Raw genomic sequence first — 27,687 nt, 5'->3', positions numbered from 1 at the left:
TTTTCTCTCATTCAGGCCCTATGCATAGGTGGTATGATTTTCAGAGCCTTCTGGTTCCTAATGCTCTCTTTTACTGCCCCTGTTGTTGGGCTCAAAATGGATACTGTTAATTACTACTTTAGGTAAACACATTGTCTCCAGAAACCCCTGTTACAAGGCCTGTAGAGTACTCTGATTGATAGGGGAGAAAAAAAAATGTGTAGCTAAACTTAATCTCCATGGTGTGCATAGGAAGAAGGGGGTCCCTTTTTAGCAAAGTGCCCACAGGACCACCCTACTTCTGCTCCAAGCTGTAGTCAGAAACCAAAGAGAAACAAGAACTGAATCTTTCTAGAAGCTAGATCTGGGGTCTTGAGGCCTGAGCCAATAAATTATTCCGATAGAAGGAAGTTTTCTACAGAGTGATGTTAGTGCAAGTGAATCCCTATCTCAGGCTTCCACAGAGCCTCAGGTCCTACGACCATGGGGAAGCCCACAGTGAGTAACGAAGAGCCACAAAGGAACCAGGGAATGTTTGAGTTGGAGTGATCTCCAAGACCATTTAGTCCAACCTCTGTTGGTTAAAGGAGAAACTAATGCCCCAGGAGGTAGTAGAGTAGGGACTGGGGCCCAGGACTCTTGGCTCACAGGATGTGGTCTTTCTTTGAACCTGAATTTATAAGAATGTATGTAGCTTGGAAAGATTATTTACCACAGCTTGAGTACCACTCAGGGCCATACTTCCACTAGTGTAGACAGAGGACTGTGCAGGGCACTGCAGTCATTGAAAGCTGTCAAAGTATACCCTGAAAACATTGTCCCTCCCATCCTTCATGCCATCAAGATTCATGGTGGAGGGCACTGCATGGTGGGAATTTGTCATCTTCCTGGCTGTTAATGGGGACTTCCTGGAGACTGCAAACATGAGGCACTAGGAAACCACTCACCCTCTTTTCACACTTTTCATGTCCCTCATTAGCCTGAAGGTCACAGTTGAACTTAGGGATCTGGCACTATCTTTTCTTTCTCAAAGTCAACTATTTTCTTCTCCCTTCCTTGTAGCCAGTGTGGGAAAGTAGAAGAAAACCTCAATATTTGGAGTTAGACCTGAGTGAAAAATCTGCCTTCTCTATTATTTTCTAGTTTTGTTTCCTTAGACAAGTCACTTTATTTCTGTGTGCCTCAGTTTCCTCACTTATAAATAAGAATAATAATACCATACCAGAAAGTAGTTGAATAAATAAGATAATACACATAAAAGAATATAATAAGTACTCTAATAAATGTAAATTTCCTTATTTATTATTTCCTTCTGCCAGCCCCAAGATGACAGAATGTGGCTTGTGGTCATAGCTGTGCCCCAGGGCCAGCTTCATAGGCATATGACCTGTACAGCTTCACAGGGCTCCATGCTTAGCAGACCCCACACTTAGTTTAATGTTCTGCTGTCATCATCTTGATATTCTTAAGTTTTAAATAAGGACCCTATCATTTTCATGTTTTACTGCACCTTGCAAACTATGTAGCTGGTTCTGTATGCCAGGAGAGATGTTGGAAATAAAATGGTATTCCAGGACCAGGAGGTATTCTGACAGAGTGAAAGAACACGTGATTTGGAGTCCATAGGGATGGGTTTAAATTTCAGCTTCGCCACTAATTTGCTTTGTGATACTGGGCATTTTCTTTTATCCCTTAGGGGCTCCATTTCTCAATTTTGACTACGGGTTTTTTCATTAGATAATGTCTCAGTTCTGGCATTCCAGATCTCCCTCAATTATTCTGGGAAAACCTCCTTGATCCACAGGCAGAGCCTAGGGCAGTCAGGTGCTTTCTACTGTCTCTCTCTGCAGCTTGGAAAGTTATTGTCTGTTGAAGGTCAGCTGGGAGTTGGTGGAGGCAGGGCAGTGGCCTGCTACTATTGCTGCAGTAGCAGACCCTTTCACAACAGCATTGTTTTGTCATTTTGCACCCAGATTTCCGTTGGCTAACCTCAGTCTTATCTTCCTCATTTCTGTTTCCTGTTGAAGACACCAAAGGCCCTTCAAAACACACAAGCTTCTTGCTCACGGCATAAAGCCCAATTCCCTCTGGCCCCTGCAGGTTGGCTCAGCACTGGGGAATCAGTGTCCCCTCCATGACCAAGGCACCACTCCACTGACAGGTATGGTATCCATTTGCCCTCTCTTCTTGGATTCCCAAGCTGGGGCAGTGTCCATGGCAGCCAAGGGTGGCTTGGATCTGCCCATCCCATTCTCTTCAGGCCCTCCTCAGGAATCAAGGTCAAAGGTGGGAGGAAGAAGGTTTCCACTGGCCTTTTATTCTAGAGCTTCTAGTAGAGGGGAAAAGGAGATATGATATTTTCTATACAATAGGATGTTTAGGACACAGTCACATGGAAATGGAATGTTCTTTGGACCCAGGAGTCAGGAAATCTTAGTAGCAGTCCTGATTTTACCATTTTCCCAATGTGTATCTTTGTTTAAGTCCTTTCTCCAATCTAGGACACAGTTTTTTTCACCCCTTTTGCAAAATGAAAAATTAAAAAGAGGAAAAGAATGATTAGATAAATGCTGTCTAGAGACTCATAGTTATTAGATTCCTTATTTTCATGATGGTCAGCCCTCTGTCAAGAAAGAAGATGAGTGTAATCTTTGCATATGTAACTGTGGGGCGGGGGGACTGAACACATCCAAGAGGAGAGTGCTGGTGGTAATCCATATAGCACTCTCTGAGAGGCATGACTCGAAGATGAAAGCCTCTTCTCTAGCCCAATCTTTGACTCCTAAAAGTTCAAAATTGAAAGGCTCTTAGGGACTAGGTACTTATGGAAAAAACTGAGGTCCAGAAAGAGGAAGAAAGGGACTTGCCCAAAGTCATACAGAGAATCTGTAGCAGAGCTGGGTGGTTCCCAGATCAGTCCTCTTTCTGCTCTATCCTAGGAGGACTGAGACATCAAGCAGCAGGACCTGTCCTGTAACTGACCCAGCTGGGCCTCCTCATACTAGAGGCAGTCTGGAAGTTTTAGGCATGGTCCTGAAGACTTCTTCTTTTCTTCTATTTTTCTTTCAGGTACTTGGTTCTCTCTGAGTGTTCAGAGATTCCTAGACACTTACTTACCCCTCGTTCTTCTGGTCTATTCCCTCCAATTCCTTCCATAAAAACTGACCCACCCTTTGTGTCAACAATAGAGGCTTGGTGAAGCTCTTCAATAGAGGATTTTGCATTTCATATGGGGAAAAATGATGTTATTCTAAGTAATATCTGTCCAAGAGAAGAGCTTTCAAATTCCCTTAATATCATCCCACATAGACATTTATCTCTTCTTTCTATGGGTCTGGTGAACATTTCTCAACTGAATCTGATTTTCTTACACACACTCCATTGGAGGGGCATGGACTAGAACAGCAAGAGTGGAAATGAAATCAGTTTAGTTTCAGCTCAGCTACTAACTCCTTCCATTAATACTGGAGCAATGTTGTCTATAAGGCTTTCCAAATTTCAAAGTACTAATAATTTTTTGCCCCTTTCATGCCTCCTTTCCAGGGTTTCTGGAGGTGAATAAAGTCAGAAAGGGCATTCAAAAGGCTGTGAACACCTCCACCTTATATAGGTCTTCTTACTGGAGCTGGCAGCCAATGAGGGTAATGATACAAAAAAGGTAACAATCCATTTCTTTCTTCCCTGCCATCCCCAACTCAGACTCTGTTAATCAGCATGCTTGGCTGGCCTCCAATCACAGGTCCAGGAGCTGAGACAAGGGTCCTTTTGAGCTCCTATGTGGGAGGCTCTGGAAAGCTTAGCAACACTTTCCAACAACTTTGCCAGGTAAGTTTTCTTGTCCCCATTTCCAGAGAAGACAACTGAAGCCCAAAGAAAGACTTCCCCAAGCCATGATTGGCTAGTTGATGGCCAAGACAGCATTAGAACACAAGTTTGTCTGATTCTTTCATGGTATATCTGGTGACCATGACTGCTGCTTTTGCTGCTGGTTGGCTTAGGCTGAATTGGGTAGGTAGAAAAGGAAGTGAGGGGCTGAAAGAGCTTTAGTTTTGAGATTACTGCCAGAACTTAAATTGAAGGGGTATGTTACCCCCTTACATTCAATTAAAAGAAATGAGCAAGAAAAAATACAGAGTGTTTTCTTGCTGAAAGACAAGGCTGAATCCCTCTGTCTTGCCTTGGCTGGGACAAGGCTTTCCAGCCTCATGGGGACAGTTTCCCATTTCTGGTAACCTTGGGAAGTTTGCAACTTTTCATGACAATATGTAATATAGACCAGCTACCTGCTCACAGATCAACTGCCACAGCTGGTAAGGGCAGTAATTTGATACCAGCAGCCTGGCATTTTTAGCAACAGGATCTGATTGTTGCCAAGGAAATTCTCCCAGAAGTCTCAGACCTGACCCTGCTCCTGTCAGCTTCCTTATTGCCCTGGTGGCTTGTGGGTTCACTGATCCCAAATGCTGCATTGCAAAGCTATTGCCTGTTTTTACCCTCTTTGTTGATGTGTCTCCCATTTCCTAGAGGGATATACAGAGAAGGGAGGCAAAATAACCAATGAGGAAAGCTGTATAAGGCATACTGTTGAACTGTAAAAAACTTATTGCATAAACTTTACAAGTCTCCTCCCCGACATGAACCTTTGTTCTCTCATTTATAACCTAAGTGAGTGAGACTAGATGATCTTTAAGGGCACTTTAATAGCTGCCATTCTTGAGTCCCTATGGGACAAGAGGATCATGTTAGGCAAGGCTGAGACCACAAGAAATCAATGTCACACCTGTCCAGATCCTGCTAAATCAATTGCCAATAGCTCTTTCTTTCATTTTAGTGGTACAACCACTGCTTTTTGAGCATTTGTTATGTATTGAATACTGAACCAAAGGCTTTACATGCATTATCTCCTGTCATTCTCACAATAATCTTATGAGGTAGGTACTATACTTAATATATTTTGTGGGTGTAGCAAACTTGAACTCACAGAGGTGAAATGATTGATCGAAGGTTGGCTAGCTAGCTAATGGAAGAACTAGGATTTAAGCTCATGTTTAACCTCAAAGCCTATGTGCATAACCACAACACTGTGAAAACACAACTTGGGAGAATCGAGAAGAGGGAGCAAGGATGCTGTCTCTGGGGTCTGGTACTTTCCTCAAGTCAGGGAGGCAGGATGATGACCAAATTTTCCCATCTTTGCTGCATAGAGGAACCCATTGAAGCTTGGGACCCCTAGAAATGCCATAGCTACAGGATTCAGGCCTGATGAGCTTCCAGCTGAGCACTGGGTGTCACTTGGGCTTTACCTGCTTATCCTCAGGATCTCTCTTCTGGTTAAGAACTTTATGCCTGTTTTGCTCACTTTCGTATTCTGGTGCTTTGTCTGGTTCTTTCAGCAAGCTCCCTGGGGCTAAGGGTGTGACTTCATCACTTCTTTCTCTCTCTTTCCCTCTAGGGTCATATCTCCCAGGAAGATCTCACTTCCCCACAGAATCTCCTGGCCCGGCCTCCTGCAGTGCCACGCTCCGTGTATTTGACAAGCTGAGTTGGACACTCCGTGTGGTAGAGTGTCAGTTTGTCAAATACCCCAAGTGCGGCATATGCTTACCAGCTCCAGGCCAGGGCAGATGGCATATGACGAATGGACTGCCAGCTGGATACAAGGATGCTCACCAAGCACCAAGTTCTCATAAGTTATTTTATGTGACTCTGCAGGAACTGAGGCATTTTTTTCTGAGGACACCAGAGAAAAAGTGTAGCATCTCTGGGAAATACAGCCCTGGGCTGAGTCTACACACACCATGAGAGTGCTGACGGTGGTGCAATAGACTTGAAAATGTATAATGGGTTCAAGAATGGAAGTGCTCTTTGATTCTTTTTTATTTTCTTCCTTCACATTCCCCTCCCAGAGTCTCCCATGTAGGACATCAGAATTCTCACACAAGCATCACGGTTTATGTGAGTAAGCAGGGGTTAGAAATTCACTTTCTTGACACTCAGTCTTGCCTTCTAAATACTCCTTGATCTTGCCTACCTCTTCCCTTTTCCACATGTCTTTTCCTCTAGGAACACTTTCTCCGTTTATATCTGCCTATCCAGTTCTTCCTTATATTTCCTGTATCAGCTAAAGTCCAGTGTTTCCAGAGACTTTTGAAAGTCAACTTATACTTTTTCCTTCTTCATTCATAAAGCACTTCTTGCCTGGGCCCTGGTATGTGCCCCTTTCTCTCCTACAGTCTAATAGCAGTAGGAGAGAATTGCCCTCTTGAATTGTCAGTGACAACTGACAACTCTTGAATTGTCAGTGAACTTTTCTAGGGTTTTTTTTTTTTTTGAATTCCCAACTAGATTGTGAGCTTCTAGAAGACAAGGCTATGTCTTTGATTGCTGTCTCCCCTACCAAAACTCAGTACTTTAGTTACAGAAAATAATAAACATATACCGATTGACTGACTTTCCTCTAGTCCACTAGCTTTGGGTTTAGGCTTTGGGGCCAAATTGTACTCTGGATTTTGAAAAAAAATCAAACTGTGAACACCACAATGTTATAGAGCATATGAGGTAGTAGCCAGCATGAAGGATTTTTTTATTCCTGAGAAACAGTGTCAAGGGCTGGAGGAAGAAGGCAAAATAGCAGACTCAGAGGGCAAATAAATTTTGGTATTACTTGATTACATAGAGTTATACAGGTGCTTTCTTGTAGGATTTTTCAGAGCCTTTAATAGTCTAACGTTGCATTGAGAAACTCAAAGAGGAAACCATAGAATGAGGCCTTTGCCGTATCTATCTGATCATGAATTTCTTTTCCCCCACAGGCGTTCTCCTGTGTCAATGTTTAACGAAGCATGATTTGGGAAACTGTCGTAGAGAGAAACTGTCGTAGAGAGAAACTGTCGTAGAGAAACTTTATACCTTCCCTATCTTCTGGAGATCTTTTCCTCTTTTCACTCATCTACTTTCCCCAACCAGCCATCTGCCTAAGAAAGGTCCCAACCTGATTTTTGTTTAGCCTATCCTGCAGCTGTGGACTATCTCTATTACATAGGAATTCTTTACTAGCTTGTCCTGCATTTAAAAAAATTCTTGAAGTTTTGAAGCAAAGGTGATCCAGATGCTGCAATAAATACATGCACTGAGGAGTTCACAGGCCTGACCTTTGGTCTCCGTTCTACTACTGTGTTTTTGTTTCTCTCTGAGCTTCATTTTCTCATCTTTAATATGGGAGTATTAGAATCAGTAATCTCTAGGCTCTTTAAGACGAATGACTGAGATATCCCTGGGAGTCCTTAGCTCTTATGGAGAAGCATCCCTGGATGTGTGGCTCCTTTTACTGGTGAAAATGCAACCAGGATTCTCTTTCCAACACCTGCAACTCATTTTTCTATGGGTAGTAGGGAAAGATAATGGTTATTTTCAAAGGCTGTAGGGTCTGGACACAAAGTTGTTTCATGAAGGAAGTTGAGGTTTCCACTGGGTGGAGACCCTATTTCAGAGGCTTGTAAGCACGACAGGGAAGAAAGAGTTGTTCCTTTCGCCAACTAGGAGAAGCTAGCGTCTGGAATGAAGAAAATGTTGAGGTTTTTACCATGGATTTAGTATGTTGGGTGGTGAAGTGGAGGACTCCTTTTTGTTACTTTTGTGTACTATTTTGACTTCTGTAATCATCGCAAAAGGGGAGCAACTCCTTGTGAAACATGAACTGACCTAGGGGCTGCGTGGGAACCAGAAGTAGCAACATGGCAACTTCCTTGAAGAGTGCAGAAGTTGATTTGACATTAATCACATGGAGAAAACAAAGCTATGTCGACCTGGGTCAGAACAGGTCCTCCTCACAGGGGAGCCTGATTTAAAGGTGTAGGTGTAGGAACTTATGTAAACATACAAACTCTCTCTCTCTCTCTCTCTCTCTCTCTCTCTCACACACACACACACACACACACACACACACACACACTTCCTAGCCCTATTCCTCCTTGAAGAGAAAGGCTTTCCTGCTCTTATCCCCACCTCACATTGTAAGAAGGGGACAGGAGCTAAAGCAGATAACCTGTGAAAAATGCAACTACCCCCCAAATTTTAAGCTTCAAAGAAGTGGAAGTGGTGCATCCATACTTTGGAAAGAAGGAAATCCCTTCGTCTCTGCATTCATAGTCCCCTGAGACAGAAAGACTTTTTCTTTTCTTTTTTTTCTTTTTTTTTGAGGCAGAGTCTCGCTCTGTGGCCCAGGCTGGAGTGCAGTGGCGCGATCTCACTGCAAGCTCCGCCTCCCAGGTTCAAGCCATTCTCCTGCCTCAGTGTCCCAAGTAGCTGGGACTACAGGCGCCCCCCACCACGCCCAGCTGATTTTTTTGTATTTTTAGTAGAGACGGGGTTTTGCCGTGTTAGCCAGGATGGTCTCGATCTCCTGACCTCGTGATCTGCCCTCCTCGGCCTCCCAAAGTGCTGGGATTGCAGGTGTGAGCCACCGCGCCCAGCCCAGGACTTTTTCTTTCTCAGGCTTCCAGTTGATGTGGGAAGAATCATCCAGGTGGACCTGGCAGGATGACATGTTGGGTAAGGGAAGCCAAAGGAGTTCTGTTTAATCAGGTATTCACTGTGCTCCAGCTGGACTTACCAGTGGAGTGAAGTAGGAGTGGCATGTGTGGGAAGGGAAAAGACCAAAAAAGCAAAAGTGACATCCATACTCTCAGGGGCCCCAGGCTTCTTAACTAGTCTCACTTTAATTACTTTTAGTAGTTCCTACCATACTGTGAGAGAAGACCAACATGACTGAATTTGCTGTTATGATTATTTATTGAGCACCAGAAGAGAGTCAGAACATTAGACTTACAGTGTAGGAGCAGAACTGAACCCTGGTCTGTGAAATGACAATTTCAATTAAAAGCTGTCTGGCCCTGAAGAAAGAGAAATGATCCTGGATGCAATTCGTCCTCTGAGCTGGCAGAGCTGAGCCTCCCTCTGGTCTTCTGGTGGCAAGATGCCAAAGTTGAATAGTGTCTGTAGGCATGATGACCAAGTCCCAGTGCTATGGGCATCTTCCTTCTGGTATTTAGAGAGGAGTACCAGAAGCCCCCAGCAGAGATACTAGAAGGGCACAGGGCCAAATCCAGCAGCTGGCTTACTTGAGATGCATCTGGCAAATTCTAAGGCAAAGCCAGTGACTCCCAGGGGCCCCAGTGTTGGCAGGGCAGACACTTTGGGCTACCCAGGAAGAGATGTAGCAGGGAAGAAGGCCATGCAGAAGGCAAGGACTGAATAGGCAATTACGTCAGCAGATCCTGGCCTAGTGGGGCATTTTTAACAGGCAGTCTTGCCCTCAGTGGCCAGAAAATCATAATCCAGAGGAACTGTGTCCAGTAGGCGGGCGTAGTCGCCATTGATCTGGGCGATGATCTGGTACTCCTGTCCTATGCAGGGCTCATCAGAGTAGTTGTTGCCCAGATTCTGAGAAGCTGGTTCATCACTGGGGCAGCCACTTGCGAAGATGGCCACCCTCATGGTATCTCCAGAGTCGTTGGCCTCTCTGGCATGTACCCTATGGCCCAAGAGCCCACCACCCATAAGAAGGGGCTTGGGGCTAGTGTCCTGGTTTCCCACCCTTCTGCCTGAATTCTTGCCAATTAATTCTCAGGATCCTGCCACCCAAGGATTCTGGAAGCAGAAGGCAGATGGATCTAAATTATCCTTTGTGTTCAGGGGTCCAAAACAACCTCAGGAGGTGCCTGAGAGAGGGAAGACAGCTATGTCCTGACTCTGAAGGCCTCTGGCCTTAGGACTGGGTCTGTGCCACACCCCCCTTCCTCCATGTTTCCTGCCAGTAATCAAAATTGAGGGCAAGGACGAGGTAAAAATGGAAGAGGAGAGGCTTTCTTACCTGGCCGCTTCATAGACATGCTCTAGAAAAGAAGGAGGAATCATGTCAAAAGTTTTCATGGCAAGTGGACAAAGGTCAAGCATGGATCCCTGGTACCAGTCAAAAGATGAAGGAAGGGTACAGAGGAGGGGATTTTAATATGTCTCAGCTTTCCAACACCTGGTAAGTACTGGGGAGGTGAATTGAAACACAGAGATGCAAATTTATCAGGTAAAGGAAGGGGAAGCACATATGGTCACTATCCCTTTTGTCATCTTGGACTCAGGATATTGAGCTGGAGCAGTTTCTGGGTATGGGTGCAGGGAGGGCACTGGAACTGGACCTGCTCTTTACCCAGGAATCTCCCCCAAGGATCCCCAGAGAGTCCTTGTGGGAAACTTGACTGTAAGGCCGGATACCAGGAAGAAGGGGCTGGATTAGCCTGATGCCGATGACCATGACCCAAGCCACTCCCAAATGCACTCACTCCCACCATATACCCAGGAAAAACCATGGTATTGGTCACTATTGCTCCCTAGAGTCTGTGGAGGAGGAGTGTCCTATATTCCGTACAGGTTCAAAGGCTTAGGTTGGTGCAAAGACAGATGTTTCTTGGTACTGCCCTCTAGGTGCTTATAATTTTTCGGGGATGCAACTGGAAATTCAAGCATTAAATGACAACAAAGTAAACAAGAGCAACCACAGGAATTCTGCCTTATGGTAGAGCCCTGCATTTCTGTGTCTTGCCTCCCCCATTGGCCTATGAGCACCTGTACTGCAAGGGTCGTGTCTTTTTCATCTTAATATGCCCAGCACCTGTCACACAATAGGTGCTCAGTAATTATGTTAAATTAAATTGATGCCCTGAGGCCGTCTCCCTTATAGAAAGATAGGAAAGAGGAATTTTTGGAAATGAGACTAGGTATAAGGAAGTGGTGGGGGTTGAGAAAATTGGCTAGAGCCACATCACAGAGAGCCTGGAATAGAATGCTGCATTTTGACCTATATCCCCTGGGCCATAAGAAACCATGGAAGGGTTTTGAGAGAGAAACAATTTAATGTGGTTACGTTTATGCCTAGCCTCATCAAGACTATATGAGAATACTTTCATTTTAGTGCCCCTGGGGTTTGTGATCATGTGAGGTATCTGCTATCAAGTTCAGCCTCATGGTGATAACCATGCTAACTGGCAAAAGCCAGAGCTTATAATTAAAACCTGGGAGGAGATATTCAAGGCTCCCTTCTGATGGTGGAAATCCATCAGATCCATGGTAGTAACCAGGCTATTTTGGAGTAAGAGATAGTACAGAGAATAAGACAAACTGATGTTAGGCAAAATGACTAGTGCATTGGGCATTGAGAGATAGCTAGTTGTTTTTTTTTTTTTCCTTTTAGAAACAAGTATCCCAAGTTTTTTTCCTCCTTGGTTGGTTCATAGTTTTTAAATGGCCCTGACAACTGTGCTGTCATTATGCCACTTCCATGCTTGAAAAAATTGGTAATTTTTAGTACCCTTGCAAGGCCTGGTGAAAAAAGTCCAAATTATTTAACCTGGCGTTTAAGGCCTTCTATAATCAGGAATAAACTTTCCTTTCCCACTGCACTTCTCTGTTGCCCATCTACAGAAGTTTTCTTTATTGATGACCCCACTCCCAGTTGTCTTTTAGGCCCTTACAACTTTGCTGATGTAGTTCTCTCTTCCTGAAATATTGTCTCCTTACAAATTGTTTTCATCCTCCAAAATGTGGTCTAAGATATTATTCCTTCTGAAATCCCTTGCTAATTACTCAAGCCTTAAATGACTCTCTTCTCCTCTGGATCCCTTTAGCATTGATTATCTTCTCTAGTTTTTGAGCTTATAGCCTCTATTGCTATATATTGTTATTGATAAATTCCATGTTTCTACTTTGAATCTCCTAAATAAATTGTAAGCAACTCGAGGGCAGGGATTGTGACTTCTCTTTCTCTTGCATCATTACAAGGTGACTCATTAGAAAGATGGCTGTACTTGACTGAGTACCAAAGCCTAGTGCTTTTAGTTCCATAAGTCTTATGCCATTGTTTGCTTGAACATCTGTCTCCCTGCACCCCCACCTTCACTCCCAAACTAGGCTGGGAGCTTCTTGAAGTGCCTAACACAATGCCTGATACAGAATTTAGGCTCAAGTATACTGACAGAAAGAACAAATGAGCCAAAGCCACTTTCTCATATTCATGACTAACCTTGTTGGGATGTCTTCCGACAGAGCATGATATAGGCCATGGTAAAAACCACCATACAGCACAAAGAGATGATGAGGATGATGGCAAAGATAGGCAGGCTCTTTCCTAGATGGTAAAACAAGATCAAGTGGTATTTGGTTGAAAATAAGGCCAGAAACAAAAACTCTAAGGAATAACCCAGACTAAGCCAAGCCTTTTTCTTTTTCATTTTCCATATTCTCCTAACCTTCTTAGCTAGCCAGAGAGAAAAAACTCCAGGCTCATGAGAAAAACTTGAGAAAGGATGCCTTGTGTAAATAGGCTCTTAGAGACTCAACAGTGGGCTGATTGGCCTGGGCATTTGAGCTAGTTGTCCATGCTTTCTATAGGGCCAAGACAGAAGGTTTTCACCTTCCTTTAGAAAAAAGAAAATAATATTCTGACTTTCCAACTTCACCAAAAATGCTACATACCTTATTAAGATTCTGATCAGTTGCTTCTAGCCACAAAGATTCTTCCCATCACACTCTCTGGTCAAGTCCCCAGCTTCCTTCTTTATCAAAACATATTTCCACTGAGCCACTTGAGACACATACTCCCATTATGCTTAAAAGCTGAAAGAATCAACTGAACTGGGCTTCCAGTCCTAGATCTCTTATTTACTTGTTATATGACTATGATAGGAAGAATAATGGTCCTCTAAAGATACTCACATCTACATTCCTGGAACCTGTCAGTATGTTAGTTTACATAGTAAAAAGGAATAGAGATTTGAGAATGCCACATTGTTAGTTTTGAAAATGGAGGAAGGGGGCCATGAGCCAAGGAATGTGGGTAGCTTCTATAAGCCAGAAAAGACAAGGAAATTAATTCTTCTCCAAACCCTCCAAAAGGAACACAGCCTTGCTGACTGATATTTTGATTTTAGCTCAATGATAATTGTGTCAGACTTATTTCCAGAAGTGGAAGATAATATATTTACGCTGTTTTAAGATACTAGGTTTGGGTAAGTTTTTACAGCAGCCATGGAAAAATGAATACAGTGACCTTAGACAAAACTTAGTTTTGTTACTAGGCCTTAGTTGCCCCATAAGTTCAATGAAAAGATTGAATGATGTCTAATGCACTTTTAGCTATAATATTCTGAATCTAAGAAGCTAGGTCAGGTGATAGAGAGGTGTAAGGAAAGGAACCTCAGTGTACTTAGGATTTGTTGCTGCAACTGGCTTGTTTTCATGAGACTCTAAGATATCATGTCTTAGGAATCCAGTATTTGTGGTCCTCAGAGTGTCTTGTTGGAACTGAGAGAACTCAAGTTATAAGCTGGTACAAATCGAAGAAATATTATCTTTTGAAGAAAGTCAAGTACTAAAAACTTGGTAGAGAAAATAGGGCGCAGACCTAATATCTAAGAACTTAGACTTTGCCCAAGGTTATTTTCTCATTTTTCCAAACCAACTCCCTATGAGGCATTTTCTAACTTCTATTCTCCCAATAGATGTTCTTTTGGGACAGGAATGGAGCTATGGAAGTCTTGAAGCCAAAGATGGCAATGCAAATGTGGCATATAAAACAGGTTTGAGTGCTGCCCAGAGATAGCCAAAAAACTCTACAATCAGGAAAGGAGAGGTACAAAGAACATTTGGAAGTCCACTCTCAATTATACACAGGCAGAGAATGAGTACCAGGAGTGATAGTTATCAAACTATTTAATTCCAACCAATCACAACAGATGCCTACTGTAGACTTGGAGTCTTAGAGATTCTTTGGTATACCTTTTGTTGCATGACCATGGGGGTGGTCTAGAGAGTTCTGAGGAATGGGACAAGGCGGCCCCAGGTAATAATGGAGGGTTCAGGGGTTAAGGGGAGCAGCTAATTATCAACTGGTGTGAGAGTGTTCTATTATTTCAACAGTCAATGTAGTCATGTCAATGCACACCAACTGACTATCAGATGCAGGTGAAACACAAAAGATTTATCTGGGATTTGATTCTCTGAGACCCTGACTTGGGAATATTCAAGGCCTTGGAGGAATCAGAAATCAGCTTCAAGTGGCTTGAAGAGCCCTGGTTAAGAGCTCAAGCGATGACGCTCTGCCATTATCCTTACCTGGCTGAGGTCATGATGTCATAATGTCCCTATCCCTATTTCTTGCTCAGAATGTTTGGAAAGTATATTACTATGGCAACAGAGAACTAAATAAAGGACACATTTATCACTTCCCTTAACCTCACTCTGACTTCACTCATCCCTGGATCTGTATCTCTCTCTCTACATCCCACCCACCTTACCCATCCTCAGTGTCCTTGACCATTGCTTGGCACATAGCAGGTAATGACTTGCAGAGTTCAATGCTGTAGAACAGTGTGCATAATGGAAAGTTTTGGTCACAAAGCTTAGAGTCAAGAAGAAAAGATAGAAATCCTGACAATATTCTTACCTGGCCCAGCACTGGTTGCTCCAAGGTAGCCATCCACGTCAGTGGTCCAGTCCCAGGATTGCTTCACTGTAGATGTTGCTATGAATATAGAAAATAGGGTCAGAGATCTCTCTTCTATCAAAAAGCTGAGAGGTAAGAGATGGTTGCAAAGGTTGGAGTCCTTCTCTGGCCATTTGTGCTGTACTTTCCAGAGTGCCTGGCCATGTTATCAACCACTAGTACCATGAGATGAGGCATTCTCGTTTCTTACTTTAGGTGTGGGCAGTGAGAAGAAGTCCCATAGAGGGGAGGTAATATACCCAAAGTCACACAGCAAGTCAAACTAGGAGCAGAATAGAATTTGGTGTTCTCCTTTTTTGTATTTCCAATGGGAGTATTCTAACTCTTTCTTTCCTTTTGCCTCAGAAGTTTTCACAAAAAAAGAGTATATATTCATCATTGTTACCTTTCTTTTGTTTCCATTCCTTTACTGCTATGTTCTCGCTGAGGAACCAATTGACTGTTTATTAGCCATTCAATGGCATTGTGATTCCTTCCTTGGCTACCATGACACCATTTTGGACCTCTACTACTTCCTCAAACAATAGTAAAACTCACCTTTCAAGGGGTGTCTCATGGTTGTAGGTGCCTCAGTCTTGGTCTTGAGTAGTTCTGAGGAGTCTGCAAGGAAAAGGGAACCGATTCAAGGGATCTTGTACTCTTGGGTGAACAGTTTAATGCCCTAGGGAAAGAGGAAGTAAGTAAAGGCCATTCAGTTCCATACTTGGACCTGTCTCAACACTTCTGTCATGACGCTGGTAAGTTCTGTGTTGCTTGTTCAGCTTTCATACATCAATCAAGGACAGAGTTTTAAACCCAGGATTAATAGATCTGGAAGTAACTTGTATCTAGAGTTCAGAGGGTGAGTCAACTTGGAGGGGAAAATATATTTTATTTTTTACTAACTTCTAACTGAGACCTAGTAGTTAATTCTCTTGAGAGAAACTTGGCAAGTATCATAAAGAAGGTGGCAATGGGTGACATCAGTGAAAATGGTGGCATAATAACCTCCAGAAATTTACCTTTTAACAACATCAGTGAAATAATGCAAAATTTGACAGAATCAACTTTTTTTTTAGAATTTTGCAAAATAGCCAAAGGTTTGCAGCACCTTAGGGAGAATTTATGGAAGAAAAATATTCCAGTTTTGGTAAGAACAGCAAGCTTTATGTTGTTTTAACTTATCCTCGTCCCCTTACCCCTTCTACTTCAGAGGTAATCTTGAACATACAACCTCATTCCAGGTGCTGGAGTGGGCCCAACAAACTTCATTTTTTAACAATTGCCATTATTTGGCCTGTCTGGTGGTTCCCTGAAAGACCTGACTCAAAAGACTTGTTTTATTGGTCACCCAGTGCTAAGAGCCTCTCCCCAGGGATGGGGTAGCATTTGTCACCCAGCTGCCTGAGGCAATGGAAAATAGGTGAGAGAAACAAACAAACAAACAAAAACTAACCAAAATAGCCTTAAAAACGGTTGAGGAATAAGATTTCTCTAGGGATTTTGAAGAGTTCTGACACAGTTCTGGGAAACTAGAAGGCCACACACAAGCACAGGGCCATGTACCTGCTCAGGAAAGACATGAGAAAACCATAAGCTCCTCCCTCCTGCTAGCAGAGGAAACAGCATGCTCCGTTTTAGATGTGGAGAAACATATTAGTAGATAAAGCTGGACAGGTAGGCTGAAAACAGACTGAAAGAGTTTGGGCTTTGTTCTTTGGTTGGAAGGATCCATGGGGTGTAACAGAAGGTTACACCTTTTGAGAAAAGTTTACTTCCTTTTGAGAAAGGAAGCAAAAATTGTTCAGCCTCTTTTTTTGGAAATAATTCTGACAACAGTGTGGTAGGATTTTCAAAGATGAGGCAATAGCATATTTTGCCCATTCATTAACAAATACAATATTCGTCTAGTGTCTAGTGTCTTCTTTGTGCCAAATACTTTGCTGGGCTCTGGAGAACAGTCATGAAGCAGACAGGTAGAATTCTGCACTCTTGAATTTTATAATCTAGCACATAAAATATATACTCAATAAATATTGAATAAGTTGATGATTTCATAAGAATGTATGGACATGGGGAGAACATTTAGAAGATTATTGAAATTGTTTTTTAAAAGAGAATATGAGACCATGAGGGTATAGGAAGAGAAAGAAAGAGCCTAATAAGATACATGATTCAGTAGGTGAATTCACAGCACTTGGTAATCTTGATGATTATTTGACCATGCAAGGTAAAAGATAAGGAGGAGACAAAGATACTGCTGTGTTTTCTAACAGGTTTGAGGAACAGGTTTGGTGAGTAAAAGGTACATTCAGTTTTGAACAAGCTGAGATTAGAAATGAAGCTGTCCAGAAGGTAACTAGACACTGAGATCTAGCAGTCAGGAAAAAAAATTACAGATAATATTATGGTTTGAGAGTCATCAGCCTACAGGTGATATTTGAAGCCACAGAAGTAAATAAAATCTCCTGATAATATAGAAATACATGCAGAGATGAATAAGAATTGAGTCTTTGAGTACATTTACAATTAAGGAGTGAATGAAAAAAGAGCCAGCAAAGGTGTCTCAGAAGGATCATTCAGGAAGGTCTTAGAAGAACCAAGAGAAATTGGTGTCATTGATAGCAGTGACTAAAAGAATACTGAGGAGGAATAAATGGCCAACAGGGACCACTGTCACAGAGATGTTGAGGAGGAAAAGTATGAATGCAGAGGCCTTGGGATTTGGTGATACAGAGGTTAATGATGACCCCAAATTACAAAGTTATGTGTGGTGAATGAATTGAGAGGTTCAGCTGGTGGAAGCTACCTTCATGAGAAGGTTGGTAGTGACCACAGGAGAGATTAGGTGGCAGATGGAGAAAAAAATTTTTTTTAATAATATATATATATGTATGTATTAGGCTTGCATACTGACATGTATAGATATATTATGCATGCATATATATTTGACTTAGGTAGAGGATAAAGGGTATTGCAGGGCATTGGAGTAGCTGATGCTGAGTTCAGGAGGAGGGGCTTGTTGTGGAGAGGAGCAAAGCATACCTTACTCTGAGCCAAGAGGAAATGGATAGGGAAATATCAAGGCAGAGAGGAGGGTAGTTGATAAAATTCACATCTGAAGAGGGCCTGGACCTTCTTATAGAGGAAGGAAGTTACCTTATCTTTTAGGAGTGGGGCTGGGATCCTTAAATAAGGTAGAAATGTTCTGAAAAGCTGCTACGAGGAATGAGACAAAGATAAGCAAATAGATAGACACACAGTATGAGGGCAGGCAGTGGATGTCGCAGAGCATCAAATTAAAGTGGAGTCAATTCATATCTGTGTTTTGTTTTGTTTGTCAGCAAAGCTCAGCAGTCCAAGAATATGAGCAAAAGCAGGGCCTCCAGAGTCCTTCTAGAACTAAAGAACAGTGCAGAGTGAGGTGGAAGGGTGAAGGGCTGAGAGTTCCATAGGGCAGAGGTGAAACAGGGAGTCAGACTCAGGGGACAAGGTTGGGTGGACAGGGAGGCAGGTAGAGGTAGCCAGGAAAGATTACCTTGGCTCACAGAGCAGGGAAGAGTGGAAGGCTGAGAATAACTTCCCTGAGCCTCAGTTTTCTTATCTATCAGTAGGGGGCAATGGCGAGCACTGCTTAACAGCACTGTGATAAGCATTGACTGTGAGAAGGAATAGGCAGGCGGGTTTACTGTGAGCAAGTTCTTGCCTAGATGGTCTGAGAAGTCACAGAAAGGCGAGAATGTTCAGTTAGTCTTTTTATGAAGTATGCATTCTTGGGCTTTCTGGTCATGCCCTGCCCTCTCTGCTTGACCAGACTGTCAGCTCTTAGAGAACTGGGACACTGTTCATATAACTGTTTCAGGGTGGACCACTCTTGTTCCTCCCCAAACTAACAAACCATGATCTACAGCACACACATCCTCACTACAGCTTAACTTTGGGAAACAAATTCCTCCAGGCAAACACAAGAGTCTCAAACCAACATCAGTCTCCTAGCCCAAATGGTAATAAGCCATTTGGGCTAGCTTTACGTCCTCTCCTTATACAGATCTATCCTCAGAAGACAATAATTTTCAGATGATTCTGAGGGCAATTCCCTAAAATCAGTTAGTTTCCAACATGTTTTTGGCAATGGTAATCTTGTTGGAGTGTCTTTCTTTCCAAGGATATCTCTTGAAAGCTAAGAAAACTCATCTGGACATATCACTGCTGGACTCTTCATTTAAGCCTCAGCTTACAGTGTTTATATGCATAGTTCGTAGTGCTCCCAGGACAGTGCTGTAAGAAATAGCCAAATCTTGATGAACCAGAACCCATCTTCAAGGATACTTCAACCAGAACTTGTATTTGGCTTTACAATGAAGTGGGGGAGGGAAGTTAAAAGAAAACATGTAAATATATTAGATCAAGCCTAATCAAACAAGCAAAACAATAACCAAACGAACAGAACACACACACACACACACACAAACAAACAAAAAAAACAGCTTTCGAAGGGTGCCCAGGATCTAATATAGATTCAACCATGAGAAACAATCAGACATAGTAGAAAGAGCATGAAATCTGAGTGCAAATCCAGATTTATACTTCCTTGTTGTGAGACCACAGGCAAGTAGATTACCCTTTCTGACTCTATTTCCTCTTCTGTAAAGTAAAAGTAATGATCACTATCTCATGGGACAGTTGTGGTGATTCAATGAGAAAATATGTGTCAAGTTCTTGTACTTTGTGTCTGGCAAATACAATGTGCTAGTAAATCTCACTCTTTCCTTCACTGTCTTTATCTACTTAACCTATGGCATGACGGGCAATGTCTCTATCCCTGTTGTCCCCAGTCCCATTTTTTTTTTTATTTGGGATTGTACAACCATTGCCTGCTTGGGACCCTGTTCTCCCAATTCTTCTTTTGCATAAGGGCACATTTTGAGGTGTCTTTGGTTCAAACTGGTCTGTTAAGATGCTCACCAGGAAAGAGGGCCACTCACCTTTGACCACAAACTTCACAATGTCGCTGTGCTGCTCAGAGCCAACCCGGCCCTTGGCAGTACAGAAATAGGAGCCCGAGTCAGCTACCATCGCAGGCTTGAAAAGTAAGGTACTTAAGGTTGCTACTTTGATGGGTTCCTGGTTATTAGTCTGTTCCTTATACCAAATATAACTGATGGGAGGAGAACCCCGAGCCTGGCATTGAAGGCTAATCCTCATTCCCTGGGGCACTGTGAAGCCATAACCGCTGCCAGTTGTCACTGTGGGCTTGGAGACAGAGACTGTGAAGAAAAGACAAGACAGGAAACTCTGGGCAGTCATAAGGATATGGGACCACAAGGCCAAATCACTCTTGTTGGGCATAAGGGCATGCATATATCTGCAACTGGAACTAAAGGGGGCTTCTGACTTTGGAGGAAATAGGAAGGAAAGGGTAATACAAACAAAATGGCTTTCTTTGAAGGTAGGTACCTTTTGGTATTACCTGGGATTTTGGAATATTTGGAAGTAAAAATCAACTGACCTTTAAAAATAATGTAGTTTGTTCTGGGGCTCAAGTTTTGAGTTTTGCAGTTGCGGGTTTTCAGGGCCAGACCTTTGTAAAATTGTCCACCAAGCAAACTTATCCTGGCTAACCTCTGCCTCCCTTTCCCCAGAGCTTCTCTATCAGCATCTATCTACAAATTAAATATACTCATTTTTGAGTTGTAAATCCCAGAACCCAAGCAGGGTAACTAGGCTATGGATGCTGGCATTTCTGGGACACTTGAAGGGATACAGATTTGCAGGTCAGGAACCGTTCCCAGCACTTCTTAAATTTAACCATGGGAATTCTAACCATAATAATTCTTTGCCTGTTCACTTTCTCTGATAAGCACATATACCTGTGGAGAGCCTCTGTATAGATAAACAAAGGCCTCTGGGTTTTTCAGGAGTTTCTAGAATTACATCCACTATTGATTCATTGATTATCAGTACTTTCTTACCCCCATAGTGACTCACGTTTCTGGACACGGAGCTCAGTGATCTTATCTCTCACTACTTGGTTGCCATCAGGAGTCTGCCAGGTGACTTCACACGTGTAGTGGCTCTGGTCATCCATCTCCAGGGTGCTCAATTGGAGGGATACATCTCCTGGAACCTTTTGGTTCACATGCAGGCGGCCCTGGTACTTTGCCTGCTGGATATGGTCTCCAGAAGAGTCACGTAGGAAGATGGTGACAGGGTCTGAGCCACGTTGTACCAGCCACTTCACCAAGACTTGGGTGTAGCCTTGCAGGGGGCCATAGGTGCAAGGAATATTCACATCCCCTTTCCAAGGTCCTGTTATGCTCTCTGGCACTTCCAGGATGGGACGGCCTGAAGAAGCAGAACAGAGGAAAGAAGCAAACGTAGATTGCATACCTATCCGGCAACTAAGGTGGCAGCGACAGACCTCAAAAGGTTTCTGAGAAAAAACACTCAACTTTCTTTCTATCACACTTTTGTGTACCTGTGCCCTTTTGCTCTTTGCCAGCCTTCTCGTCAATCAGAACCAGTCTTCAGAATGAAAACCTTTAACATTGTTTAGATTTGTGAGTTTCAAGACCTTTTTTATGTTACTGTCTTGCTATGGAGGTGATCCTAGGTAAGTCAACTTTCTACCATGGAAGATTCATTTACTTCATCTATAATGTGGAGAGTTTGGATGGTAGATGCCCTAGATATTCTATCAACTCTGTCATTCTGCAAATCCATGAAAAAAATTTCTTTTCACATTTTCCAAAAGAGATGTGGAAGCAAAAATGCTAAGCATTTGGGTCTGGACTATTTCATTTTGTGTAAATATGCACCTGGAGAAAAGTGTAGGCTTTTGAGATCAGCAAGAAGGGGCCCTCTGCCCGGTTATTCTCTCTTGTTCCCTTAGAAATACTCAGTGACTGGGGTCTCAACCCTAAGCTGTTCTCTGAAAGACAGGAAAAAGGAAATACTGAGGGTAGAAACAGGTGAGAGGAAGAAGTCTGGATATACATTTCTGTTTAACAAAATCATTATTTATTGTTAAATTTGAAACCTGCACTTTGTAAACCTGACTTTTTTTCCCCGATTTCTTTTGTTTATTTTCCTTTTGATTTCTCTTAGTTCCTAGCAAGGATACATAGGAAAATTTCATCCTGAGGGGGAAAAGATTGCATCCATTCTTGGTCTAGAGAGGAAAATGTTCTGAGTGAAATCCTGAAGCTGGCTGTAGTGGGGATGGTGATAGAAGCAATGGGAGATTGCTCTTTGTCGTGCTTGAGAAGGAAACACTTAGGGGTAGGGATGGGGGTGGGGGAAGGAGGTGGGGATGTTGAAACAACCATTGCCTCCCATCAGAATTTTCCATCCATAAGCTCTTATTTTTAAGATTTTTTTGTTTTATTTAACTGGGGCCAGGAGTGTGGGGTGGGTATATTTAGGCAATATATTCATGTCTCTCCTAAGAGAGGTGGTTTCAAAGATATGAGATATTACTATTCAGTCATATTTATTCAAAAGCTGCTAATTGAGCCTAGAATTCCCAGTATTCAGTCAAGCAAATGGAAGATGAAATCTTTTGGATGGGTTGAGTGTATGCTTTCTAACTCCCAGAATGTACTGTCCAGCATCATGGCTTCTGTTAATAGAGATACTAAAGTCAAGCCTCTAGCCTGTGCCCTCACCAGGGACTCTTAGAATATCAATAGCATATTTTACCCAGGAAAAAACCCTTGAGTAGAAAAGAATAAATAAACATAAGTCCATGTTGCTAGATCCACTACATACTCCCTGGAATGCTTCAAATTTGGCAGAGAGCAGAACTCAGACCTACAAATGGGAATACAAGAGGGGCAGATTTTGGTTAGCCCTATTTTCCTAATTCTATTTCTTTTTATGATATTCTTTTCTGTCTTCCACATCGCAGAAGGGATGGTTTGCCTTACAATGGACTTTGTGATTAATCAGAGCTATCTATGGATGAATTAAGCTGTCTGGGGAAGTTCTAGGCTTTGTTTGGGTCTTAGCATTGCTCTTTAAGGTCCCTTCTAATCTTAGGTGGTCCAGTGCTAATAGACTATAATAGAAATAGAAGTTATATAATTATATGTTCCAGCTGGCAGTAAATTTTCACCAGGTAGTAGGTTTCACTGTGCTATAGACAGTTCACACCTCCATGTGATTGCAGATGTAGCTTTTCATTATCATCGACACACATGCCCATGCATATTTTTGGCCACATGCAAGCACAAATATACCATCCTTAAACCCCATGAAAACTATCTAAGCCTCTTGGTTTAATAGGCTATTTCCCATTAATCTTCCTCTGAACTTTCCCAATGTCCCTCCTCTTCTCTGAAAAGCACTCTCACATTCCCCTCTTGGGCAACAAAGCAGCATTCTGCTGTGAGGACATCTGGAGCAGTTGAAAATGCCTTTGTCTATGCATATGCATGTCTTCCTTCTGACCTTAGGGGAGCTACAAGGCCTGGCTTGTGTTTTCCCTTCCTGGGAATTTGCTGGAAATTCTCACAAAGCTCAGTGTGGCCTATCAAAAAAATTGCTAGCTAGTTTCAATTTCTCAGTTTTGAAAATCACTTCTGGAAGTAGGTCAGGCTTGACTCCTCCATCTCAGAATGAATAGGACAGAGTTTGTAACTAGACTTCCCAAAATGGCACGTTTTTCCCCCTTTTACTTATTTTTCTTTTCCTCTCCCTCCCTTCTTCCTCCTTTATTTCTTCCACTCTTTCTTCCATTATGCTTCTGTTCCTTTTTTTTCCTTCTCCTTTTTCTTATTCTTATCTCCTCTTCCTCCTCCTGCTTCATTAGTTGCATAGTGACTGGATTATAGGTACAGGGCATCACAAGAAAAATGACATTGTACTATTCCTCATGTTCTTTGATCTCCAAAGTGAAGTAAACCACAATACCACTGACTTTTACCTTCTACCTTTCCTTGTAGTTTTCTTAGAATCAAGTAGGAGTCCCTAATGAGAGCAGGAGGGTAATGAAGAACTGTATGATGTAGTAGGAATACCACTCATGTAAGCGCAAGGTCTGCCTTACCACATATCTCTCTGTGTGACCTTGGGTAAAATACCAAACCTATCTGAACTTAAGGTCATTATCAGTAAAGTGGAAATAATAATAAAGATTCTATAGAGAATAATTGTGAAGGTTAAATGAGTTCATACATGTGAAAGCACCTAGCATGTGGCTGGCATTCAGTGGGTGCTGGATACATGTCAGTCTTGTCCCATGCCCTAAGTGAAACTTGTTGTAGTTGTCTTAAATTATTCCGATCCTATAGCAGTCTTCAATATGTCATTCCCTGGATAAACAGATTCATTAGGTTGGAACGTTGTCAGATTTAATATTGGCATGAAGGAGAAGTCATCACATGGTAAGGTAAGGAACCACTCTCTCCTGTCTGAGACAATCTACTGAGTTATGGGCAGGTACTAGGTTGTCTGTGGGTTGTAGGGCAGCCAGAGAGGAAACAACAGCCTGTGTCTCCAATAACAGGGCTGTCTTAGCAACCAATGTAAACTGTTGGCCAAATTAAACAATACTCCTGGTTTTCCTGGAAGATTGGGTATGAAAAATCCATTTCGGGAAACCCCCCACCTCCTGGCAGAACACTGTGCCCATTATGGATACCTTAAAACCACCAAATGGCAAGCCACTTGGTATAACAGGGGTTGAGGTACAAAAGAGGATAGAATTTGGAGTCTTCTGGAATGGCAGAGCTGGAAGAGCTTTTAGAAATCACTTAGTTACATTCCCTTATGGTACATATGAGTAAGCTGAAACCCAGAGATAGGAAGATGCTTACTCAAAGTCACACGGATAGCAAGGTCAAAGCTAGGCCTAGAGGCCTAGAATACAGGTTTTCAGAAGCTACACTGCTTTCTTACCTTCTTAAATTATTAAACTATCAGTCACAATAGAAACCAGCAACCTCTTACCTGGGCCTACCTGACATGGCTTCTGGATGTTATCTCAGGGTTAGATATTATCCCATGATTGTCTGCAAAAAAAATATGCCCCCATCTGCCAGCTGCTTTCTGAAAAATCTTTCCCATAATGCCCGAACTTTGCTCTCCTCCCTCAGGAAATGTTTGTATTTCCTTCAAATATTGGCCTTCTTCAGGGGAAAGACCAGCGCTGGATACTGACTCAAGGAGCTTTGTTGACGGAGGATTTGGCTTGAGAAAGAGGGAACAGTATTGAGCTTATTGTGGTCCTGGGTCCCAGCCTTATAAAAGCAAATGTCTGACGCCTGTGTAATGGCACTGAAGAAAAAAAAGGCTGAATTTACTAGGTGTGTGCTCCTTTATAAGACCCATTCTAGGTCTCTTTCTGAATCCCCTTCCTCCCGTCATCACAAAGAGGGTGACATTTTCCATGTCTCTATCCCATTCCCCCACATGACTGGGTTCTCTCCCTTTCCTGGAATGCCTCCCGGATAGAGGATTAGCTTATATAATAGATGTTTATAAAATGTTTCTGAAATGTTTAAAATGTGTATAAAATGTGAAGATTAGAACTTTTAAAATTTTGATTATCTTGACATATCTCTTAGCCCCACAGGAAGAGGCTAGCAGCTTATTCTGGCCCCTACAGGCTTTTTAGCAGTGACGTTGCAGTCCCACAGAGCTGTCCAGTTGAGAAACCCCTTTGAGGCCAGTCAAGTCAACCTCCTCACTGTACAGATGGGCTGGGAACAGTGAGGTCCAGGGAGAAGGAAGGTATTATTTACAGCTCAGCATAACCTGAGCCTCAGGTCTATAGTGTAAAATTCTATATACAAATGGAAGGCCTGCTTCCAGGTCTAGAAAAGCTCATAGGCTGCGGAAGGAACAAGACACATGAGTACTCTCTCCTCTCTCTCTCTTTCTCTCTCTCTCTCTCTCTCTCTCTCTCTCTCACACACACACACACACACACACACACGCACACAAACACAGGATTTAAATTTAACATTTCTAAAACGCTCCCTCAAGCCCCAGGCTTGAGCCCTAGCTCACACCAACAGACTTGGAGAAGGTAGAGAGATACATTATAAAACCTACTAGAGAATGGAAATATGGTAGTTATAGAAAGAAAAATATTTTTTCAGGAGTATTAACTCTGCCACTAATGCTCTTTGGCTTGGGGGCAAATTATTTTTTCTTTTGGTTGACTTAATTCAGAGTCTTTTCTAACTCTGAGGTTCCAGAGTCTGATGGGTCACAGAGCCCCAGGATAGGGTAACCTAATCAGAGTCAGCTATGGAAAGCTGGATTCTTTCTGACCTCACAAGTGACACCAAACTAACACCTATCCAGCCTTTTTCTCTAGGGATGATAGGGAAGTAGCAAAAACCCCCTTTAGCCTATATTGGATCTCACTTAGCTGTTACCCAGGTTTAGTTTCCTGAAAATCCATCTCACTTCTCAGGAGTGTAAATGAGGATGGAGCTTCCCAAGCTCCAAGGAAATAAGCGACTACGGAATAGTCCATCCTCCTTTGGGATTTGTATCCAACCCATAAATAGCCCAGACAAATTGAGCCATGTCTATAGGGAAGTGAGTTAGCCCAGGAATGTGTAAGAAACCGAGTCCTATGAAGACCAGTTGAAAAAGCTGGAGCTGTTCAGCTTGGAGGAGAGAAGAGTCAAGGAGATATAGTACTTGTCTTCAGGCCTTTGAAGGGCTATCACAGGGCAAGGAAGTATCTATGTTCTGTGTAGCCCCAAGAAGCAAAGCTGGGGCTTTTGGATGGAAGTCAGAGGGAACTGAATTTAGTTTAACACAAATAATAACTTTCTAACAGTTGGAGCTGCTCCTGGATAGACTAGATGGTCTGGGGAGGTAGTGAACAGTGAAATCTCAATCACTACTGAATGTTTCTGAGCACTTACTCATGACAATGAAGGGTGGTATAGGTTACTTCTACAATCCTATCCAACTCTTAGAAAACACTCCTTCTTCAGGGACTATATATTTTAACAGAGACCAAAGCTTGGAAGCAGAGGGGTTAAGTCTAATGGTAGAATTTTAGATGAGAGACACAGATGGAGGAAAAATTCGGGTGTCACTGGGAGCCTTCTTGATGCCCCTGAGATACAAGCCCTAGAAAATCATGCAGATGTTTTCCAAGAGAAAAATCCTTTTTCAATTTCTGCCCAAACTTGCCTTCTGACTTCTTCAACAGACTTCAACTACGTCCGTCCCTTTTGCTCAAGGCTGAGAGAACCTGCAGAGTTTGGTTGAGAACACTCACCTGCCCAGCAGGAATAGGCTTTCCTTAGTAGATATTAAACACCAACCCCCTAGCCTTTTGCCTAAGCCAGCAATGGCAGCCAGGACCCCACTTTCTGCCTTACCATAAGTGTCCACTGTTAGGTGCCCCAGGAGTAGCAGGCCCAGTAAGATCCCCATCACAGCCAGAGCCATTTCTGTCCTTTCTTCCAGCCTCCAGCTACCAAAGAGGCTCAAACTTCTGGTGGCCACCAGTGTCTGTGTGTGTTTACTTCCCCTCCTTCCCTATATCTCTCACTCAAACTCCTAGTCCCATCACACATTCCCCTTCCTTCCCTATTTCAGCACAGGTCATGTGGGGTGCCCCCCTTCCCCCACTTTCCTGGCGTTGGAGGTTCCAGGGTGAGTGAAACAATTCTTCTCCCCTGCTAGGGTATTGACTTGACTTTCCCTGGAGCCAATGGGGCTCTCTGGTCTTTGATCTCCCAGGCTGTATTTATTTTGAGTCTCCTCCACAAGACTCAGAGGTTGTGGGGGTGACCTTTGGGATGAGTCTTCTCACTCCAGTATGGGAGTGTTTTCCTTTGTGGTGAGCCCAGGGAGAAGGAAACAACTTTGCTGGCCTATCCAATTTTCATCATTTGTACTGTTAACCCTTGCCTGTGCAGCCTATGCAAATGGACAGCGTGTTGGGTCTGGTGTGCCTTTGGGCTTAAGAGTACAACAGCTTAGTGTATTAAAGGGCTTTCTACACATCAAAACTTGAATAATTGGCAAGCCAATGGATAAGGCTGTTATGGGTGAATATGCCTCATATCTCATATTGGGGAAGCTCTTTGAATCACTTTCTACAATGGCTCCACCTCTCTGCTGGTAAGGGAGAATTCATTTTCATTAATATTCTCTATGCTTTTTCATAAGGAATTTATTTATTATTTACTTCTTTT

At 42.7% G+C, this 27,687-nt stretch overlaps 1 protein-coding gene and 1 long non-coding RNA gene across 6 annotated transcripts; one reads left to right on the top strand and one right to left on the bottom strand.

Annotated features, from left to right (window-relative positions):
• The first annotated feature begins 2,010 nt into the window (after window positions 1-2,010).
• Window positions 2,011-6,089, top strand: LOC119622495 (uncharacterized). Its single transcript, XR_012091964.1, has 2 exons — window positions 2,011-2,140; window positions 2,919-6,089. It is a non-coding gene; the product is annotated as an uncharacterized lncRNA (long non-coding RNA).
• Window positions 6,090-8,746: 2,657 nt separating this feature from the next.
• On the bottom strand, window positions 8,747-27,027 carry VSIG4 (V-set and immunoglobulin domain containing 4). Of its 5 annotated transcripts, none has more exons than XM_007991922.3 (8): window positions 26,866-27,025; window positions 20,501-20,857; window positions 19,498-19,779; window positions 15,071-15,133; window positions 14,474-14,551; window positions 12,053-12,157; window positions 9,851-9,872; window positions 8,747-9,511 (listed from the first exon to the last, which is right to left on the bottom strand). In XM_007991922.3, exons 1-8 carry the CDS (start codon window positions 26,933-26,935, stop codon window positions 9,274-9,276), a joined length of 1,215 nt encoding a protein of 404 aa, XP_007990113.1. In that variant the 5' UTR covers window positions 26,936-27,025; the 3' UTR covers window positions 8,747-9,273. The 5 variants fall into 5 exon arrangements, with proteins under 5 accessions (XP_007990113.1, XP_007990114.1, XP_007990117.1 ...); XM_007991925.3 differs by having other exon boundaries at window positions 9,410-9,627; window positions 26,866-27,027; XM_007991924.3 differs by lacking the exon at window positions 8,747-9,511 and adding an exon at window positions 9,614-9,698 and having other exon boundaries at window positions 26,866-27,027.
• Window positions 27,028-27,687: the final 660 nt, after the last annotated feature.

This window comes from Chlorocebus sabaeus, chromosome X (genome assembly GCF_047675955.1).
Source record: "Chlorocebus sabaeus isolate Y175 chromosome X, mChlSab1.0.hap1, whole genome shotgun sequence".
NCBI lineage: Eukaryota > Metazoa > Chordata > Mammalia > Primates > Cercopithecidae > Chlorocebus > Chlorocebus sabaeus.
This window is presented reverse-complemented; position numbering and strand designations above follow the sequence as displayed.

Excerpts from the sequence above, each read along its gene's own strand:
- VSIG4 (XM_007991922.3), bottom strand. The coding sequence starts at position 26,935 with ATGGCTCTGGCTGTGATGGGGATCTTACTGGGCCTGCTACTCCTGGGG. Across the intron at positions 20,858-26,865 it reads CCTAACAGTGGACACTTATG|GCCGTCCCATCCTGGAAGTG; the intron begins GTAAGGCAGAAA and ends CTGCTTCTTCAG. Across the intron at positions 15,134-19,497 it reads TGTGAAGTTTGTGGTCAAAG|ACTCCTCAGAACTACTCAAG; the intron begins GTGAGTGGCCCT and ends TTTTCCTTGCAG.